The sequence below is a fragment of the Tiliqua scincoides genome, chromosome 1 (assembly GCF_035046505.1).
Source record: "Tiliqua scincoides isolate rTilSci1 chromosome 1, rTilSci1.hap2, whole genome shotgun sequence".
NCBI classification, from domain to species: domain Eukaryota; kingdom Metazoa; phylum Chordata; class Lepidosauria; order Squamata; family Scincidae; genus Tiliqua; species Tiliqua scincoides.
Window position 1 is genome coordinate 204885192 of NC_089821.1, and position 18151 is coordinate 204903342.

At 42.7% G+C, this 18151-nt stretch overlaps 1 protein-coding gene across 8 annotated transcripts in view; it reads left to right on the top strand.

The window, feature by feature from the left end:
* LAMA2 (laminin subunit alpha 2) overlaps nucleotides 1-18151 on the top strand; it is a 485843-nt gene that overhangs the window by 313855 nt on the left and 153837 nt on the right. For 5 of the 8 annotated variants that reach the window (XM_066614516.1, XM_066614463.1, XM_066614481.1 and 2 more), the window contains 3 exons: nucleotides 7579-7790; nucleotides 12853-12959; nucleotides 14358-14621. In XM_066614516.1, the coding sequence (XP_066470613.1) occupies nucleotides 7579-7790; nucleotides 12853-12959; nucleotides 14358-14621 (583 nt within the window). The remainder of the gene's footprint in view (nucleotides 1-7578; nucleotides 7791-12852; nucleotides 12960-14357; nucleotides 14622-18151) is intronic. The other 3 variants (XM_066614497.1, XM_066614506.1, XM_066614525.1) reach the window with 1 other exon arrangement.

Genomic DNA, 18151 nt, shown 5'->3' on the forward strand with positions numbered 1-18151 from the left:
TGTGATAATAAGCTTGTTTTATTTATTTTTTTCCACCTTTATGACTGACGCCTGTATACGAGGAAATTTTAAAATAACCCAGCCTTCTCGTAAGCATTGCAGTCACCACTTTGACCTTGACTCTACAGTGAATAAAGTATCTAACTTAGGTTACCCTAGTCATAAACCTTATCAACCAGTCTCATTGTTTTGTATGTGTACAGGTGGATGCATGTGTGCATGCCTTTGTTTGACTTTTGTTGTTTCAAGTAGGATGCTGATTCCCTTTTCTTCATCAGCTACCTGTAACGCTTTGCTGAGATTTACTCCATTATTTTCTGTAGTGCCCATTAGATGCTATAGTAGTGATGTAGGAGCAGCTTTTCCTTAGACTGCCATAATATTTAAAGCCTACCATCATATGGATAAGGCCAATTACATGGCACATTACCATGACTCCCAATCCTAGCCAGGCAACTAACAACCCAATGCCGAGCTGCCTAGCACGCAAGGCTGCAGCAGTGCCAAAATGGCTCCCAATGCATCCTGTTGCAATTCAGGCAGCCATGGGTGGCTCCCAACGCCTCCTCGGGGGACAGGGGACATTCACCCCCTTCCCCCCGAGTAAGGGAAATGGCCCTGCAATGGGGCTACTTGACTCTGCCCTGGCTGATTAGCCAGCACAGAGTAAAGAATTCTTGTGTCAGACCAGGAGGCCCAATGCAGGGCTTTGGATCTGGCAAAACTGAGCTCTGGCAGTCCTGCGCCCTCCCACCCCTCTCCCTCCCCCCACCATGCCTTCCCCCTGCCCCGGAACACCTCCATCCATGGTTCCACTCACCCTCCGCTGCTTGGGGCTTCACACAGACCCTTGGGCAGCAGCTGACCGGCCTCTGACCAGCACCAGCCTAGCACGGGCTCATGCCAAGACTGCTCCAGCACTGGGTTGGCACTGACTGCCACAAGCGTGCTTTACGGTCCATTTGCGATAGTGCACGCTGGCAGTAGTCCAGCACGCATCAAATAGAATTGGGCCCTATGTCAAGAAGACGCATGTTATTGGTCCCATGCATATAATGGTGAGCCTTTAAACATTTACAGTAGCACCAGGGGATGAATCCACAGGAAAGCACCTACCATTCTTCTGCTTTGAAATCTAATGGTGTAATCCCATATCCAAGTGGTGCCAGTCTCCCTGCTACACCAGCACAGCACCAAAGCAATGTCCATTAGGCCCTTAATCCATGCATCATGAAGATGGAGGAATACAAAGAGGAAAGCAAGAGCCCAAGATGGCACAATCCCGTTAAGTACACCAGGATCCATGGAAATCCTGACACTAGTAACCGATCATGAGATGGTGGCCCAGTGCCACCCACACATGGGCTGTGCATTGGGCAGGCATGCAATGAGCCAGTCATCTTAACCTACTCACCCCAAATACTAGTGGCCAAGGAAGCACTGCCAGGGTGAACCAAATAGGGGGTGACAGCAAGCATAGGTCCAGTGAGTGGCCTGTGCTGGACCAGTACTTCCAGGCAACTACCAAAGACTTGAATGGAGACTTGAACCATGGGAAAGCACCTTTTGCCACGAGAGGGACTAGGAAAAATAACAAGGGGTAACCCAGTAGTACTCAGGCAAACTAGGATTCCAGTATCCCCTGTCTAGAGACTCAGGGCCCAATCCTACTCAGTGCGCGCCAGCTCACTGCTGGCACACACGGTTGCAAATGTGCCATAAGGCGCATTTGTGGGCCCTAGCACTGGTGCTAGCTCAGAGCTGGCCGATGCTGGGCTAGCGCCAGTGGAGCACCAGAGCAACACCACTCTGCTCTCTCGCCTTCCCTCCCAACTGTTTGCCTTACCTCAAGTTAGCAGAGTAAAGACAGCTCATGACCAATGAGGGGCTTCCCTCACACACTTTAGCCTGAGGAATAAGAGGGAGGACGATGCAGGCCCTGAGTTCTGGTATCAGAGAGACCCCTCAGCCCTTCCCTAAGAAGGCCTATCCTAAGGTAAGAAATATCTAGTATGGGGGAAAGGGATCCATGTCAGCCAACAAAGTGACAACATGATTAAGTCAAAGTTTTCATTGAGCTTTATCAAAGATGGAGCAGCATCTGAAACAGAAACACGTAAGTTGGGTTGGCAGTCATCTCATCCCAGCAGGCCTTTTGTCCCTGACAGAGAGCAGTGTCAATGAGGTCTGGATGCACCAGGTTTATCACTGTCTTTCATGGAATTTGCAAAATAGCAGGGACCTGCCTAGAATAAGGTGGTCAGTAGAGAAATCATAGTGCTCATGCTGCCAGTCATGCTGCAGGCTTCCCTTGTGGTGTGAACCACATGGAGGGTCCTTTCCCTCTGATGGACAGCTGCCTGTGTGGAACAAAAAGAGTGTAGCAAGACATAGACAGCACTATCAGCAACCTGTGGTCTCTGAATTGGAATGCATACTAAGTGTTTCGCTGCCTGGGTGCACATGCAACTGTTTCCTGTGGGAGTGAGAGTACGGTGCCAAAAGTATTACCTTTCCCTCCCTGATGGGGTTTGAATGAAACTCTGTGAGAAGTGTCTGTTCTTACAAAATGCACAAACTGGTCATCATACTTCATTATGTTTCTTGAATCACTTCATTTAACAAGCTTGTTAAGGCCAAATTAGACCATTTTTCCAGAGTAGTGGAACTCTGTAGAGCAGAGTTTATAACTAGCAAAATCTAGCTAGCAAAATCTTCTAATTTCTTAAATCTTAAAATCTAATCTTAAAATGACAAAGGCACTGACATTTGAGAAGAAAAATATACAGGTTGAGTATCCCTTATCCTGAATGCTTGGAACTAGAAGTATTTTGGATTTTTCTGAATTTTTCTGAATTTGCATAAATATGAGATGTCTTAGGAATGAGATCAAAGTCTAAACACAAAAGTCATGTTTCAACTTATACATTTAGCCTGAACATAATTTTGTACAGTATTTTAGAAAATTTTGTGCATGAAATACAGTTTGTATACATTGAACCATGATTTCTTGCTCTGTTATGAATGCATGCCAGCTGGTCCCCAAGGTCATGTTATGTTATTTTGGCTCTCAAAAAAATTCTGGATTTTAGAGCATTCTGTTTTTCGGAATTCCAAGTTATTGGCATGCAGCTAAAGTACTGTTACCCATGATGAGTAGTCAGCAATTTTAAAGGGAGCCAAATGAACAATTGTCCTCTGTATGAAAGGGGTTTTGATTAATACTCTGGAACTTGTAGTCATTTGGCCATGTGCTTCCATAACAGGAAACTTGTGTGGAATGAATACACATTGAGAAATGAAGCCAAATGCTCAACCAATTCTACATAAGAACATAAGAACAGCCCCACTGGATCAGGCCATAGGTCCATCTAATCCAGCTTCCTGTATCTCACAGCGGCCCACCAAATGCCCCAGGGAGCACACCAGATAACAAGAGACCACATCCTGGTGCCCTCCCTTGCATCTGGCATTCTGACATAACCCATTTCTAAAATCAGGAGGTTGCGCATACACATCATGGCTTGTAACCCGTAATGGATTTTTCCTCCAGAAACTTGTCCAATCCCCTTTTAAAGGCATCCAGGCTAGACACCATCACCACATCCTGTGGCAAGGAGTTCCACAGACCAACCACGCGCTGAGTAAAGAAATATTTTCTTTTGTCTGTTCTAACTCTCCCAACACTCAATTTTCCATTGTTGTATTTGGTTAAAAGCAGCTGCTACAAAAATATTGTGCATTTTCCCACTTATTACTGTCCACTGATCCTTGTTTCTGTTACTGTTTGGTACTATTTCTATCTAGCTGGTAAGTCATGGCCCTTCTCTCTCAAACCTTAGGGCTATGAAGTTGATGGATGCAAAAACAAAACAGCTGATGAATGCTTTTGTGACAATTTGTCAATGTAGGGATCACTGACAGCTCTCATCATCAACAAATAGTATTTCCGAGTGACATGCAATCCATAAATCAGCAACAATAAGTGCTGGCTTTCTTTTAATTGTCACAAGTTGCATAAAAGTGCCCAAGGCTGTTGATTATAACAAAAACATCAGCATTTAGAAAGCCTTTTTTATATGCTATTAAATGTGAATGAATAATAGCTGCAGGAATTTACATGGAATCTCTTATTTTAACTATTGGATGCTACTCTGAGTCATACGTAGCTATTAAATCAACTGCCTTAAAATGATTGTGGAGTGCTCTAGATACAATGTTATCATGTAGCAACCACCCATGATTTCTCACTTCTAGAGTTATCAATAAATCTTCTTTTGTTTATATAAAATGCTAGTAAATTAAAATGTTTCATAGGCCTTTTTGTCACATTCATTGTCCCATTGAGTTATAAACAGATTATTGAGCTGCTTTTATTTCGCTGGATTGACCACAGCCACACCTTTTACTCCTATATCCAAAGAGTTTCACACTCCATACTTATCTTTCCTTTATTTTGCAGCTATCACTTCTTTGCTGTTCCCATTCTCCTGCTATCCTTTTTTCAATAAACTCAGGCTGCTTCTGCCTTTCATACCACTATGATAACATCATTTCTTCTCCTTAAATCACTGAACTGGCTCCTAGTTGCTTTCTGAAACAATTTCAGGCCCTAATCACTACATTTGAGGCTTTCCATCTATCTCCCTTTTACTGAATTCAACTCTTATCACTCTCTATTTCCTGTCTTATCATCTTCTCTCCGAACAAGCACATCTGAAGGGTCCGAGATGTAGTAGAAATGTGTGGACTAACACACTTAGTAAGAAGAAGGGTTGCTTGGATTTAGAGAGCTGCTGCGGTAAGAACTAGGGCTTGAAATCATTTCAGAGAGAAACAAGAAACCAGTTCAGTGATTTAAAGTGAGGGGTAGTATTATCTTAGTGGTAAAAGGACAGAAGCATTCTGAATTTCCTGAAGAGGACAGAGATAGCAGAAGGAGGAGAACAACAGGAAATAGGTTACAGCAAACTAGAGGAAAAATGACCTGGTTCTTTCTGACTCCATGGCAAGAATTTAAAAACAGCTTTTGTAATGGATCAGTATTTCAATCTATAATTATGTAACTGCAGTTAAGCTGCAGTGTTCCAAAAACATGTATATGAAACAGCACTGTTGTTTTTGGTACATCTAACACATTTTCCCTCCCACACAAATGGCTCAAAGACTGCTGTTCAATTGTTCCCAAGATCAGAGCTCGTATATCCCCAGTCCTAATGATTTTGCTTCATTCATACCAAGTAATAGCCTTTTTCACCAGTAATCCACTTTGAATAACATAATCTGATGCTTTGTGATTCCATATTCTGTATCTGTAACCTAAGGGTGGTGTTTTGAATGGATATACCCTAGGGAGGAAATGGCTTCATAGCTGTCATGGCTTAGATGTACCTGCCAGATAGATGTGGCTGATATTACTCCAGGATATAGCATCAGCTAAGAGGGACAAGGAGAATATGTAGAATGTCTTTTTCTTTAAGCTTTCCCACTCTCACCTCAAATCTGTATTTTTCCTTCTCAGCATATTTTCCTTATAACTGTTTTGTTGCAGTAAGCACTGGATATATTGAGACATGCTTTCCCTGTAAATATCAGATATTAATTTTCTGTATGGTTGTCTTCTTCTCATGGGCGTAGCACATTGAATCAGAAAGGGTGAATATATTCCTTCAGGGAATACAGTATATAGAGGTGTAGTGAAAGAAAATTCAAGGTTTACCAGAAGAAGAGGGGGAAAAGTAGAGAAAGAAAGGGTGGCTAGGAATACATCTTTCAAAAGATATTCAAGATTCATTGCATCACATATACACACCAGTTGAATGTAGCTCCAGGATACTTGGAAAGGGCCGGGAGACCAAGGTTAATGTTAACTTTAATTAGAAGTGTCTGAAGTGATGAGAATACCAAAAGAAAAGTGATCAAAGTGAATTGTCATTAGTAGGAGGTTTATTTCTGATTAGCAGTTCAGTGCTCACAAATCCTTGGGGTATTTCTCTTATGAAGGGCTTTGTACATTTCCACTGGCATTATCAGATACAAGGCTAAAGCTTAAATGAAAGACAAAAAGAGCAAAATAAACCCAGATAAGTAGAAGAGGAAATGGTTTGTCAGTGTTGCTTTGGTTTGCTTGCAGAAATCATTTGCAGAAATCATTTTGTATTGGTCACATGAGGGAGCTCCATTCCTCAGGCTATGTGCACTTGAAGGACAAAAGAGCCTTGCTGAATGACACAGAGAGGCCATCTAATCTGGATCCTGTTTCCCACAGTAGACAGTGAAATGTTCCTTGGAAGCTCATAGCAAGAACTGAAGGCGATGCATCTCTCCTCTACTGCACCCCCTCTCTCAAATCAGGAAATGGTGTCCAGTTGAATCCTGAATTCTCTTACCCTGGAGCTTCCAGCTAGCTGAGAACCAAAGTGTCTGAGGGCCAAATCACCTGTTGCAATAATTATCTGTGCTGGCCCAGGCTTATTTTTTTCTTTGTTTAAAAATGACATTCAGGGTGGAGCATGAAACAGGCTGAAACTATTGAAGAGAGGCCAAAGGTTCTAACACTTCATCCGGCCACACTGTCCAGTCACAGTCATGGGACAATTTTTAAGAAGAAACTTCACTGAAATAGATGGAAGCAATGGAGTCCTTGGACAGAGTCCTTGGCACCTTGCCTCTGGAGCATTCTTTTATTCACAGTCAGTTTTCTCCCTTACTGCCTTAAAAAAATTTCCTTAGTTGTACCTGGTAGGACCTGATTTTCCATGAGTGACTCTTGTGCATCTGGGGTACTGATCTAATGAACCAGCCACATGGACAAGAGCTGATTGCATAGACCCTACCATGTAACTCCCTCCCTTCTAGGCTGGTAGGATCCAGTCTTGGGGAAATGACCCATACAACTGGTCCCTGTTCAGGACACTGGATCATTAAAATGCACCTTCGGCTGTTTAGGAAGTTCTCACAGAAAAATTCCTTTTATGTAGCTCAGATGTGTCTGATGAGCTCTTTAATTATACTAGATAATATTCAGTGTTGCAGTTAATATACAGGTCGTACCCCTTTATCCAGTGAGGTTCCGTTCTTATGCATACTATCATATTATGTAACCATAGTGGAAGTGATTGTTTTCTTCAAAAGGCAAGCTAGGCTGGGAGGGGACTGTCAGCCTTGCCAGCTAGTTAGCATAGTGGCGCATCTTTTTTTGGATTGTTTCACATGATGGGTTGCATTACAAAGAGTCCTGAAGATGAACCTGATTTCCTCTCAAGTGCCAACAGACAGATTTCATATTATGCTTTTGTCTCATCTTCAGTTCCAGTGACAAGGTCCCTCCCCGGCTCTCCCACCCACCATACACTGAAATCTAATAAGTAGTGGAGCTGGCAGGATTTCAGCTAGTAATGAATCTACAGTGTCGTTAAAGGAACTAAAAAAAGATATAAAAGGGGGGTACTAGGAAGACTTGAAAGAAAATAAAGCTATCTTTAGTGATTTGTCAGACAACAGAACTGTAAACATTTGTGTGTGTGTGTGCTGATAGGCCAAGGTAAATACTTTAAGATGTTCTGTTTGTCGCCCTAGGTGTGCGGAAGGCTATTTTGGACAACCTTTAAAACCAGGGGGATCGTGCCAGCCTTGCCAGTGTAATGACAATCTCGACTTCTCAGTTTCTGGCAGCTGTGACAGCTTGTCTGGAGCTTGTCTGATATGTAAGCCAGGTACAACAGGCCAATACTGTGAGAAGTGTGCTGATGGGTATTTCGGAGATGCTCTTGATACAAAGAACTGTCAACGTAAGTCCTGGAGTCTTGCTTCTCCTGTCAGAATGCATTCATTCCCTATGGGCACAGCTCATGAGTGCCTGTCAAATAGGACATGCGTTTACTTGCATAGGATGACGTACAGTAAAATTCACATTACCCAAACCTTGGTGCTTGAGATTCCTGATTTACTCGATGGATTATTTCTGTGTCTTCTTTGAATAGCCTCTTGACCATGTGCCATTCTGCATAATCAAGCATCTTCTGTTTCATCTGAACTTGATTGTATTGGATTCATTGAATGCCTCCTAACCATTCCGATAAACAGGACTGTGCTCAGTATTTATATAGATGCACCTATATAAATACCAACCAATATATAATTGGTTGGTATTTATATAAATTTATATAAACTATATAAATACCAACCAATAGGTATAGTTATACCAACCTATGCCTGATCACTTTTTATTCTGATGCCCCAGATAGACTAAGCCCATTTGGGTTTGAAAGGGAGGTTTTTCTCCATGTATTCTTGGATGTATATATTTCTTTACTTCTTGTGGGACATCAGAAACTGCAAAGCACAAGTTGTTGGGATGTGAGCAGGGCTGATCCAGGGGGGCCATGGGTGTGTGGGCCCCCCCAAACTGTTTGCCAGCAGGCAATGGTGGCCACTGGACTGGGGAGCAAAATTGGGTGCCAGGGGAACACTCACTGGGCAGGTGCCGGCGAGATTAGCTGGAATGGGAGCACCTGTCTACCCAACCAGTAGACCTGGGCTCCAAGACCAGACAGGAGCCTGGGTCAACCCACCTTGCAAACCTTGCCACAGAGGCCATCAAGTTCAACCTGGAACCCAGGTCTACCCATCTGGTTGACCTGGGCTCTGGAGTTTGTAGTGCTCATGACTCCGCCCTCCCAACACAAACAGTGGATCCGCCTCTGGGTGTTAGTATACAAAATTGCACATGCGTACACACATCCATGGACATCACCCAGGTCTGCTTGGAGACTAGTTTGGGAAGAACCGTGAGACAGCTAATTTCTGATGGGTGGAGGTGGGTGGGTAGATAGGAAATTCCACTGTGCCTTGTGGCGCTAATTCTGTTACATAATTTATCTTGCGTTATTTGCTCTTCAGATTTCTATCTTCTGTTGTACTTGTTCTGCTTCTTACTCATGGCACATTATGTTCTGGGTGGCTAGATAAACTAGCAGACATCTCGTGGATGAATAATCCTGTTTTTGGATATGTGGGCAGACTCAACCTTCAGAGGCCCTGTCTCTGGTCTATGAGACTAACAGCCCAATCCTAACCTGTGCTGGAACAGGCAGGCTGGCTGGCCTGCACTTTATCTAGCAAAGAGTTGGGGCCGGCTATGGCGCAACTCAGAGTAAGGGGAATCAATTCCCTTACCCCTTGTTACATGGCAACTGTAACTGTAAATGGGGCTACTCGAATCTGTGCCACTGAAATCAGTGACACAGATCCAGGCAGGCCAGTATAAGGTCGAGCTGCTTAGGAGGGGGATTAGGATCTGGCCTAAGTGCCGGATCCTGGCACCAACCCCCTCTCAGACCCGGTCCACCCACTGCTCCCCTGCCACCCATCCTCCCTTGCCCCAGAACAACCCCAGTCTGCCCTTCCCCCAACCTCCCCAGATCCCTGTGCATGCGGTCTGAAGCCAGTGCAAACTTACCTTCCACTGGTGCCACAGAGGCCAGATTTGGCCTCCAGAGGCTGACACACATCCTTATGACACATTTGTGTCACTTCTGGTCCAGCGCAAGGAACTTGTGCCAGCCTAACCATGGGTTAGGATTGGGTCCTCACCTTCCTTTCTAGGCAGGACCTGCTCCTTGAAGGCCCAATAAAGCTGTTTACTATAGGAGGAAAAAGCAAGACTCTGGTGGGGTGGGCCCAGAAACCTTCTATATATGCTTAGTACTTTAAGGCCAGCAGTAATATGAAGCAAGCGGCAGCTGCTGAAAATAGCAACCTCATGCCAAGTTTCCCTCCCCATTACACTGACGACACCTCCTGACATCATTAGACTGAACATTTACCTGCCCCTGCCAGCTGCAGCCAATTAGTTTGTTGGCAACCTTCAGTCTCGAAAGACTATGGCAGCCAATTATGTGGAGTAGAAAGAAGGAACACACACAGAGCATAATGATGCCAGTCCATAAGAAAGCTGTAACAAACAAGGAAGAGAAGAAGGTGCCTTGACACAGGGCTGCCATTTTTTGTCAAAGTCCTTTGTTTATTATTAGATCTAGCTTCCCCCTTTAAACGTAGTTGTTCCTAACTAACCAGAAATGTTATCATGGTTCCTGACTCTAAACAAAAAGATGGCAGTATTGGTTTAAAAAATGATAGTACAAAACACTACTGCACCATGTTTTTCATTGCATGATACATTTGGTCTAAGCACATTGGATATCTTTCCATAGTATCCCCCCCCCCGCTTTTTCACATTTGGCCTCCTTACAAGTTCAAAATTCAGAAGCCATATCCGAGTTGATTAATAATTCACTGGCACAGTGTCCCGTGACTTGCACTTTAAAGATGTCATTTAAAAAGGAGTGGATTTGAAAAATCAAACTACAAGAGGACTCACAGCTCCCATCCATATGCCACTTTCCTTGAGGCATTGACATGGCTAAAGCTTTAGAAGATTTCACCAGTAGAGACAGCTGTATCTGAAAACATGCAATTAAAAAAAGTATTAAAATAGATAGATTTTTAATGTCTGCTTAGATTCTTTGCTTTTTATCATTGGCTGAGTTAACAGTAGAACTTCTCAATATATTCATCTCCTTGTGCTTGCAGCTACCTTATGTTTATTTTTCCCCCCTTACTATTACAACTAGATTTCCTCTTTGCATATTTCTTGGGCAGGCTTCCATGGAGTTTGCCCTGAAGCTGTGAAATCGCAGACACTGTGCCTTGACTTTCTTGCTTTCAGTTTTTCCTGTACATTAAAGAATCATTGTTCATTGAGTTTGGCAAAGTGAGAGCCTTGCTCTCAAATTATGGTTGGAAATGTGTGTGTGTTTTTCTTTTCTTCGGTACCAACAGTGGCAGCATCATTTGTGTCAGTCCAGTATAGTTGCCCCTGCAGCTTTCCTGAATGTTGCTGTTTTGCTTCAGTACTTTAAAATGAAGACACTGAACACAGATCCCAGATCTATTTGAACTGTATTTTAGAGCAAGGTTTTTAATCATGTAAATGTCACAATTTATGCCACGTACATGAAGATTATGCCCCAAGATCCATTTAGAATATACTGAAGTTCCAAAATGATTGTGTCTGAATGGTCTTCTATATAATTTAGGATATTCCTAAGACACTGTTGTTTAGTGTATAAAATTACAGATCCATACCAGGAAGACTCAGATTTAAATCCTTGCTCTGTCATAAGGCTCATTGTGCGACTTTGGGCGCAATCCTAACCCTTTATGTCAGTGTTTTCCAGCACTGGAATAGCCATGCCAATGGGACGTGTGCTGCATCCTGCAGTAGGGTGTCACTCACAGAGGCCTCTGCAAAGTGAGGGAATGTTTGTTCCCCTACCTTGGAGCTGCATCGCCTTTATGTTTGTGCTGGAAAGTACTGACATAAGGGGTTAGGATTGCGCCCTTTGTATAATAGCTAGTGCTCCATTTGTATCTAGAATTTGTAGAAAGAACCAACTACTAAGAGTTAATCTAAGAACAGAAAGCACACATGCAAGAAGTGTTTGTAGAGTCTTAAAACAACAAGAAAGTTCCCAAAGATGGGCCCCTGGCCTGCACACAACCAGGCTTATACACAGGTGACACAAGATGCCACACAGTAAGCACTTTAATGTAGCTTCCATGGGTCACTGTGCATAAGCCTCTGCTCAACATTAAGCTCCCACAATCTTATACACACTAACTGGAAGTAAGTCCCAATAAACAATGAGATTTGCTTCTGAGCAGACATGCATGGATTATACTGGAAGATAATAAACATTACTAGCTATGCCAGTGGTTCCAAAACTCCAAAGCAGTGGTGCCCAAGGAAACTCAGCAAACTCATGGGGCATCACAGGATGACCTCGGCGGCCTCTTCTTGACAGTTTGGCACTGCCATCTTGAATCATGTGAGAGCTTGTGCAATTCAAGATGGTGGCACCCAGGAGAGCTGGGCACCGCCGTCTTGAATGGCATGACTCAATATGGTAGTACCCAGGAGAACTGGACAATGGTGCCACTGTGAGAGGGTGATGTGACAGCAGGAAGCTGTGACCACACTAAGTTTTGAAACGTCTGTGCTATGCTATATAACGCTGCAAATGTTAGCTTTTTGCTTTACTGGCAAAATTGATTATCCTCACTGAACAACTAATTACTTCAATATAGTCCAGTTAAGTCTATCTTAAAAGAAGCACTTTCATGGTTGTAAATGGCCTGCACAGCTTGTGATCCTCCCAGTTGAATGCAGACCGCCAGTCACTATCAGGTTCTTGCAACTCTTCTGCTTTTGCAGTCGTAGGGAGCAGGAGAAAGCAAAAGTATAGTGCCCTGATGGACTGCCATAAATATCTGGTGGGTTGCATTAAGTTTAGTGGGACACATGCTGTTTGAGCCAGTTCTACAGTTTTGAATCAGGGTTCACATGTAAGAGGATGCATGTGTAGGGATACAGTTGGTTCCTCATGCTGGGTGATGGACTTGAATTGTTCTAGTATTAGATACAGGAGAAGCCATCAATGATCTTAAACTGGCTTGTGTGTCCTTGGTTCTGGTTGCACTGCTCTGATAAGATTAGAAATTCTTTTGCATGACATCCTAGGGCTTTTTTCTTTAATCCATAAGAACTAAGAAAGCAAGAAGTGTAGCTGTCAGTCAGGGCAAAGTTGGACTGACTATGGACCACGTATCATAGTCAGGAAGTCAGGAAGTTGCTGTTTTGTGCCTTCCTGTTAAGAGAGAGAAACTAATTCAGCATACGATTAGAACCAGATGGCCCAGGCTAATCAGTGTCCTCTGTTACAGAAGTAACTACTAACATTTCATGGCTATCTAAAATACAGCATGGCACCTGTTCTTGTTTCCCTGTAGCTTGTCGTTGCCACATGAATGGCTCATTCTCAGACTCCTGTGACTCTAAGACTGGACAGTGTGACTGCAAGCCCAATGTTGTGGGGCGTCGATGTGATGAGTGTAAGGTGAGTCATAAGTATATGATTCAGACTACATGGTTCCCCACCCTGTCCCCCCCACTTCCTTTTATTGTAGCAGAACCCTTTTGATTCAAGTAAAGTGTCATGGGTAGTTTTGGGCACAGAACAAAATACGTTAGATGATTTCATTTCTGTCTCAGAAGCCCTGTGTTCATTTGTAAGATTTTCTGATGCAACACTCAGTGCTAAATGGAATGTGCAATTTTTGAGGCACAGAACCCATCCACTGTTAAAAACCTCAGTCAAGCAAAATAGATACACACTATGAATATGTAACACCTTTAAAAAGCAACCTATTTCAATTCTGTGAGGAAAAGTATTGACAGAACAGCTGACTTGCCAAATTTAAAAAAATGCAGACCCTTTCCTTTTTCTGTTATTTGACAGAGTTTTATTGTTTTTGATGACATGGATTGAAAAATGAATATTACACTCTGTGAAAGCATTTACAGTTGCATAGCTCTAAGGAGGCGATCCTATGTATATTTACTTTGGTGTAAAGTGTATTTTGGTGTAAAAGCTGTTTGATTTACTTCTGAGTAAGCATATATTGGCTCAAGCTGTGCCTGAATGTTTCTACTGAGGTCAGGGCACTCCTGAACAGAAATGTCTTCTATGCACTTCCTGTGTACACTGCTTTTCTGTTCCTTTAAATAGAATTTGTGCTGGCCAATTTCCAGATTCAGCATGTGAAACATTTTTCAGTTTCTAGCTCCACCTGTATTCCAGGATTTGCTATGTTGATGGATTGTCCACGGTGCAAGCAGAAGGGCACATCTGCTCATGCAAGGTGGCCTTGCTGATTTCCATCAATTCCCCTCTCCTGCAGCAGGTCCCATGTACAATTGTGCCCCAGACTGTTTTGTTTTTACCCTTCTCCTGTCTGATTGTTTCACTAAAACACTTCAAAATGTTGTAGTCAGAAAATGATAAAATAAGTCAATGAGAGGTCTAGAAACCTTCTTAAACAACTGAAGGTGAGATTATTGAGATTTTAATAATTCTAGTATTTGCAATCAGGACTCAGTGTAACTGGGACATGACTGGTTCTGAGCAAAGTTTGCATTTGTGGTTGTATACAATCAACGTATGGAAGCTGTGAAACAGAAAGGCTCTGTGTTTATATAAATTGGAGGGAAATGTCTGTATTGTGCATATTTACTTTGGTGTAAAGTGTATTTTAGTGTAAAATCAGATTTACTTCTGAGTAAACATGTGTAGGCTCAAGCTATGTCTGAGGGTTTCTACTGAGGTCAGGGTACTACTGACCCAAATTGAATTTCAGCATTTGCTTACTTGAGCTTTTTCTCTGCACTTTATCCTTCTGACTTTTCTTTCAATGCTCCCTTCTCTAACTTGCTTTTTCTCTTTTCTGTTTGGTAGCCCAACTATTTTTGGGCTCTGGAAAAGCGTTTCTGCATTCCATGTGCCTGCAACCCAATAGGATCCATGTCACTGCACTGTGACTTGTCAGGGAGATGTATCTGCAAGTCAGGATTCGCGGGTAAACGATGTGAGCTGAGCAGACAGGCGTATATACGGAAAGAGAACCCACCAACCTCTCAGCAAGCCAAAGCACCTGCTCAGAGATGGGGCTTCCCCAGTGCAAGTGGATGCCCTAGGGGTGCTTTCAGACCCGCCACTTTGGTAATCCGAAAGGCCGTGTACAGCATGCTTTGCATTCTAGTGTGCATTTGTGTTGTACTGACATAGGACATTAACCGTATCACAGAAAGCAATCCCAAAGCAATTTAAATGTTCTGTCAACTTAATTATTTATCATTTTAAAAAATTATATTCCATCCTTCTCAACAAGGATTCAGTATAACTTACAAAGTATTCAGAAACCAATACAATTAGCAACCAAAAATAATAAAAGAACAGCTGTGCAAATCAATACAGTCTGGAGAGAAATTTTTTAAGGGGACAGAAGTATAAAAATTCTTTAAAGCCTTGACAAAAAAAAAGCAAGGCCTTCAACTGACAACGAAAAACAAACCAAGAAAGCCAGCCCCACCTGTAAAGGCAGAGTGTCCAACAATACAGGGGCCACCACTAAGAAGGCCCTCTCACAAATTGATGCTCACTGGAGTTCCAATTGTGGTGGAATCTGCAAGAGAGCCGTCCCAAATGGTCTAATAGGATGAACAGTTTCACATGGAAGAAAGCAGTCCTTCAGGTATCTTGGCCCTAAACCAGTGGTTTCCAAGCCCCTACAGGGAAGTTGGGAACAGGTAAGTGTTTGTGTGGATGGAGAGGGAGGCAGGGAGGGGGAGCAACAGCCCTGTAGTACTGTTGCTAACCAGGGACTTGTTTCTTACTTTGGAAGTAGCAAAGCAAAGTAGCAAAGTAAGTAAGTTCTCCTGCAGGGTCCTGGAGGCTTTCAACCCCCTCCAATGTCCTCCAAGGCTTCTGTAAATAGTCTTTATCTCCTATCAGCAGCTACTTCTGGTTTTCACATGAAAACCAAGGAGACAAAAAGGGTTTGTCAGTTGCTCCTGGAGGGGATAGCATTCAGCCCAATTCACCCACACTGAGTGCCACCCCCTCGTGCCACTGTTACCCTGCTCAATCTCCTGTCATCTGCCCCATTCCACTCTTCCTGCCAACTCACAGTCATTAGCAGGCAGTCCTTTCCCCATTGCTGTGCATGGGGTTGCTCAAATCTCTCTGTGGCGTTCCAGATGCGTGCAGGTTTGAATGCAGCTGCAGCAGTTTGTGACAGCTGTAAAGCAGCTACTGATGTTGGCGTGCTAGTTCTGGCAAGCCCAGTTGGATGTTAAAAAACATCTATAAAGGGAACAAACAAGAAACAAACGTTATGGAACATTCGTAGGGCCAGAGCCATAGTATTAAACAGGAGTTCCTTACTACCAGCGTCTGGTGCAATCCCTCCAGGAAGGACTGGAACCACTGTAACACAGCATCACTCATCCCCATCTCAAGAGTGTGGTCCAGAAGAATATCATGCTATTGAATGCCACGAAGAGGTCCAGCGGCCTCCTGTCCAATTCCTGGCACAGATCATCCACCAGAGCAAACAAAGCTCTGTCTCAAAACCAAACTGGAAACTAGGTTGAAAAATGCCCAGTTGACTTTTAAAGCATTGCCTAGCAAAATGTACAATATATGTGAAATGCATTTTTGGGAGTAAGTCCAATTGAAGCTAGCAGAACTTCAAGTTAACATGCATAGGACTGTGTTGCAATGCATTCTGAAGATGTCAGGGGAACACTTATGCATACTGACCAATAAGATGACTTGAAATACATTTTGCCAACCAAAGACCAGCTTGTAGATAGTAGTCATGCTGACAACCTGAGCTGCCATTTTTTCTTGTGACTCAAGTACTTGAAGATTGTCTTTCTCAAATTTAACACCCGTTAACCCAGCCTGGCAGCTAATTTTTGCATAACGTACTGTGGTTTCAAGTCCATAGAAAAGCTATTAAACGCAGTGTACCATCATAATTTTGATATGCTCAATTGGGCATAGCACTTTTTTAACACGCCTGATTGATATACTAAACTCAGTTCAGTTCTGGTTCAGTTTAGTTGATCCTTCATTCTTCAACAGCTCCAATATTACCTAGCATTTTTTATTCCAGCACTGTTAAGGAAATCAATATGCAATTATTTGTTATTTTTAGTCACCATGACACTTAGGTGTAGCTACAACCACTCTTAGAAGCCATTCAGATGGAAATGAGCAGCACATGCTTTCTTCTTCCCTTTCTTCCTTTCTTGCATATTGAGATGAAAAGCTTCCAATCTTGGTTCAAGGCAAACCATAGTTTGCTTTTTCATCTGAAAGTGGCAAACTGATTGGCACAAACCATGATTTGCCTGATAACCAGGATCACAAAATGATGGTTTGAACCTGGTGTGGCTAGTGATGGCAATAGCTGCTCTTTAAGAACAAATACAAAGTTCCTTTGGGCACACAGAACAGAACAAGTTGAGCAACTGAGAGAGGATGTGGTATACTGTAGTAGCTGAAAGACTGAGCTGTGAATCAAGACTAACCTGCTTTGAATCTCACCTCTCTTACGTACTATTCATTAGGTGGCCTTGGACAAGCCGCTCCTCAGACATAACTCCCCAGTTACAGTATAGGGACAGTAGTACTTACCTTACACATTGGTGTAAGGTAACCACAAGTTACCTTACCAAGTTGTAACCAAGTTACAAGTGGTTGTAAAGACTACATCAAGATAATACGTTAAGTGTTCTGCACACTGAGAAAATGCTGTGCAAATGCTAAGTATTATTAATTCTTGAGTCTTGTACCAGGTAGTCTGAAAAAAATCCAGTCAATTTACTTACAACATTCACTGTCTTAGAGAGGAAACAATGAATAAAACATAGTTTCCATCAGTGGATACGTAACTCCAAAGCTGTCCACCTAAGTGAATCACAGTCACCTACCTATTTTGTTTTTCACTTTTCCAAATACATTGACGGAGTTGTGGGGTTAAGCAGAAAATTTTAGTCCAAAAAGTAATTTATTTTCTGCCTTTTACTCTTACAAACAGAATTTATTACCTCCTCTCAAACTACTGATTAGAGACCAGTTGCATGCTGTGCTGCACTTCATCATATTATTTTGAATGGCTGTTTGGAGATTTTTTTTTTCCTTCTCTGCGCTTTTTATTCCACTTCTTGAAAATAAGATGGTTTCACATTTAATTAAACCTTAGGATTTAATTGCATGAGTGGAGGCATTCTTTTCTCTTTCCACGGAAAGATAAGATGCTGTAATAATCACTGAAGCAAGCAGAAGTGAAAATGTGAATGACTGCATGTGCATGTTTGGTTGTTCTTAGTTGGTTTTGCATGGTGGGGAACTGGGAAGGGGAGTAACACCATCTTTTGAGCCAAGATTGGAATCTGAATAACACAGGCTGGTTCCATGCTGAATGTAGGTCAGCCTTTATGTAGTAGATTGCCAGCTTGAAACTAATTACTCTTATATTTAATAGGATTATGGTCAGAGACACTTTGCAAATGGAGTCGGGGATAGTAGATATACAGCCAAATCCTGAACTGCCCAGAATGTGGGGCTGCCACATTGCTTAAAATGACTGCTGTGGCATCCTGAGCACAACCGCCAAGCAGCAGAGCACCAGGTTGCTACTAGTGCTAGCCTAGCGCAAGTTTGCGCTGGGTTAGCTCCAT